The sequence below is a fragment of the Cystoisospora suis genome (genome assembly GCF_002600585.1).
Source record: "Cystoisospora suis strain Wien I chromosome Unknown contig_3895, whole genome shotgun sequence".
Lineage (NCBI taxonomy): Eukaryota > Apicomplexa > Conoidasida > Eucoccidiorida > Sarcocystidae > Cystoisospora > Cystoisospora suis.
The window spans coordinates 20-3,808 of NW_027156690.1; the positions used below are offsets into that span (position 1 = coordinate 20).

The window sequence follows — 3,789 nt, forward strand, 5'->3', positions numbered from 1 at the left end:
ATCTATGTATGAATATGTGTGTAGGCTTGCCTCTCCCCTACACTTCATATCACTACGTCTATAGCTATATATCTATATGTACATGTCGAGATACTTTGCGTGTAAGTGTTTTCTATCTGTTCATGTGTTTATCTCCAGAGAGCCAGAGATGGAGAGAGGACGAGAATGAATGAATCTGTCGATATAGATATCTATCTCTATAGGTCCACATAGAAGCACAATAGATACACATCTCTACGGGTGTCTGTATGTAGGGGTCTAATACTGTTTACTCAGAGAGACATGCATGAGGAAGAGAGAGATTTCAACTTGTCTCTTCTTCTTCTTTCTCTTCTTCTTTCTCTCCTTCTTTCTTCTTCTTCTTCTTCCTCTTTCTCTTCTTCTATTCTCCCTGGGTTTGTTTGCTGATGCTTTTCTGCCTTTTCAATGAGCGAATGAAGTCGCGAGAAAGAAACAGAAGAAGAAGAAGAAGCAGGGGCAGCAGTAGGAGGAGGAGACACACGCTGTCACACTTCTGCAGGCAGTCACTGTCTTCACATCGGAGACAGACCTTTCATCTTCTTCTTCGTCTTCATTCGTAGATACCCTTCTTTCTTTCTTTCTCTCTCTCTCTCGTGTGTGTATGTCTATTTTTCTTGAGATGTTTTTTCTTTTCTTTCTTTCTTTCTCTTAGGTCGAGGAGGGAGAAGTGAGAGAGAGGAAGGCGAAGAGAATGAAGAAAGAGACGAGAAGGAGAGCGAGAGACATCACGTCGCTTTGTCATACCTCAAACTCACACCTGCAGATTATAGATGGAAATCTGCCCCTATCACGTAAGCTTCTTCTTCTTCTCTCTTTCTCTCTCTCTCTTCTTCTTCTTCACGTTTTTCTTGCCACTCGTACTCTTTCATTTCTCTACCTGTCTTGTTCTCTCGCTCTCTCTCTTCTTTCTTTCTCGTCTCCTCCTTCTTCTCTTCCTCCTCACTCAGCTCTCTTGCACGTTTCGTGTATATGTCTCGATTCTTCTTCTCCTCCTTTCCCTCATCGCAGACGCAGTTAACTCGCCAAGCGAGACACACGGCGTAGTGTCTCCAATCTATTTCATTCATTTGCGCAAAGCTCCTCTTTCTCCTTGTTCTTTTCGAGAGAGAAAGAGAGAAGAAAAGAAAAGAGAAGATACATCACAAATGCCGTCTCTCATATTCTTCTTACTCGAGAGACCATGTCTCTGTCTACCAACAATGAAGAGAAGAATCGACAAAGAAAGAGACTTCTTATCTTTCTATACATATTCGGTATTTCGTTTTTTCCCTATAGGCTTCACGAGCCGATGATCCCAGTAGATCTGTCTTCAATCTATCTATCAGTCTCTAATCTATCTATGTATGCATGCAGATGTATCTATGTACATGTATACAGGTGTATATGTACAGTAGGGTGTATGTACGCAGAATGCGTGAACTTTTGAGAGAGCTTTTCAATCGTCGAGTTCATTTCTTTCTTTCATCTTTCTTTCTCTCTGCTCTCTCATACATTTCTTCTTCTTCCTTCTTCTTCTTCTTATTTCAATTGTCTTTTCTTTCTCTTCTGTTTCTGTGGGGTGTAGAGTTCATCCGGGTACGAATCAGAAGGTCCGAATCTCCGCTTATAAGCAGGTAAGTGACGTAGGAACAAAAAAAACGCCTAGAGCCCACAATAGAGAGACAGAGAAGATCAGAAAGAAAAGAAAAGAAGAGAGATAAGATAGAGAGAGAAAGATAACGAGATAAAGAGAGCTGGGGCAGACAAAGCAGAAGGAGAAGAAGATTGTTTCTCTATTCTGCTGGGAATTCTTTCCTTCTTTCTGTTGTCTTTTCATCCCCCTGTACAGTCTCGATCTTCTTCATCTTTCTACACAAAGCAACCACCTTTTTCTTCTTTTATATGTCTCTTCATACATACATAGATAGATCCATACCTACAGAGAGAGAAAGAGAGAGAGAGAGACAGAAAGAATCTCCTCCCTCTTCCTCTCTCTCTCATGCGGTTTCTTCTTTTTCTTTGGGTCATAGTGATTTCTCTGCATCTCCATTTTTCTGTGTGTGTCTTTGGATGGGGGCCTCATCTCTTCTGTCTCGATTGCTTTCTCTCTTCGAAGACCCAAGCGAATCTTACACTCAAGACGCACTCCTATCTAGACAGACAGACAGAGAGACAGAGAGAGAGAGAGAGAAAGAGATTGATCAAGCGAAGACAGAAAGGACCGTGGGAGATAGATTACAGATACATAGGCAGACTCAAAGGTAGATCGGTAGATAGATTAAAGAGAGATAGAGAGATAGATCCGAGACAGGCTAAGGGTAGATCAAAGGTAGATGGAGGATAGAGTGGGGAAGGTTCGGTGTATGGAGGTCCATTCATTCATTCCCTTTTTTGATCTCTTTGTAGGTGTGTGTATGTACACTGTAGCACGAGAGTTATTTCTCTTTCTTTGTCTCTATCTTCCTCTTGCCCTCCCTACTATGTCTTTTTTTGTGCCTTTTCCTCTTTCTTTCTTTCCCTATTTCTCTCTCTCCATCTATCCCCCTATGTATCTTCTCATAACCTGTTCAGGGAAGAAGAGATCGAGCTGCTGTGGGAGAAGGGAGCGTCTCTTCTTCTTATTCCTCTTCTTCTTCTTCATCTTCTTCTTCTTCTTCATCTCTGTTTTTCTTTTCTTCTTCGCGGAATCGCAACGGCACCCCCCACACATCTGAAGAAGAAGAAGAGCCGCATGTACGAGGCAGAAGACCTAGTAGCGACCATACAGACACAGTCGCCTCTACAGGGGAGACAGACGGGTCTCTCAGACGGAGAGAAGAAGGAGAGAGAGAAGGAGAGAAGATGAGTTTAAGAAGACAAGAAGAGCAACGAGAAGAAGGAAATGGAGGAGGAGAAGATACCTCTTCTTCTTCTTCTGCGAGTCCTACTTTTCCTATAGTCGTCGTTGCATGTCTTTCACAGTCATCTGTGAGTCTCCGTTGCTAAACTCTCTATCTAGCCCTATGAACTTTCACGCACTTTGGAAATTCACCTCTTTTATCTCTTCAACTTTCTTTCTTTCTGCTTCTGTCTTTCTTTCTTTCCATCTCTCGCTGCAGCCCTGTCTCTCTTCATCTTTCTTTCTTTCTGCTTCTGTCTTTCTTTCTTTCTTTCTTAGAGACATCGGCGACAGGAACGGACGCACCTCTCGGGAGCAGCCCCTGCATGCGAGGTGAGAAAAAGAAGAAGAGAAAAGAAAAAAGACACTTTCAAAGAAGCGAACAGATGAAGACTCTTTCACCCCTGTCACCAAGTTGTCCTCTCTTTCTTTTCCGAGTGTATATACACCTGAGACCGATGTAGGTATCCACAATATTAAACAACCAGTCAGAAGGAAAGAGAAGAGATAAGGGAAGGGGAAAGAAAGAGAGAAAGAAAGAAAAAAAGAAGAGAAGAACTGTATAGGATTTCTGTTTCTAAAGACTCTTCTTGTGTCCGGAGACACCTGTCTCTGTCTCTGTCTTTCTCTGACTGTTTGTCCGAGCGAATGAATGAGGAAAAGACATGCCTCCCATCATTTCATAACTTCTCTAGCCCCCAGCTCTTCTTCAACCTCCTCTTTCCTGTCTCTTATCACCTTATTCTCTCCTCTCCTCTCGACCACCTTTTCTCTTCTTTCTTCTTTTCTTCTCCATCACACATCCAGTGCGTGTCTACCCTTCTGAATCTACCTCTTTTAGAACCTTATCTCTTTCTTTCTTCCTTTCTTTCATTCTATTTCTTTCTTCCCCCTTTCTTCTTCTTCTTCTT

The 3,789-nt window shown here is 42.4% G+C and overlaps 1 protein-coding gene across 1 annotated transcript; it reads left to right on the top strand.

Annotated features, from left to right (window-relative positions):
• The first annotated feature begins 470 nt into the window (after nucleotides 1-470).
• CSUI_007381 (uncharacterized protein) lies at nucleotides 471-3,499 on the top strand. Its single transcript, XM_068067527.1, has 4 exons — nucleotides 471-812; nucleotides 1,586-1,634; nucleotides 2,572-2,967; nucleotides 3,158-3,499. The coding sequence occupies exons 1-3, from the start codon at nucleotides 713-715 to the stop codon at nucleotides 2,843-2,845; spliced, it is 423 nt and encodes a 140-aa protein (XP_067920496.1). The 5' UTR covers nucleotides 471-712; the 3' UTR covers nucleotides 2,846-2,967; nucleotides 3,158-3,499.
• The last annotated feature ends 290 nt before the right edge of the window (nucleotides 3,500-3,789 follow it).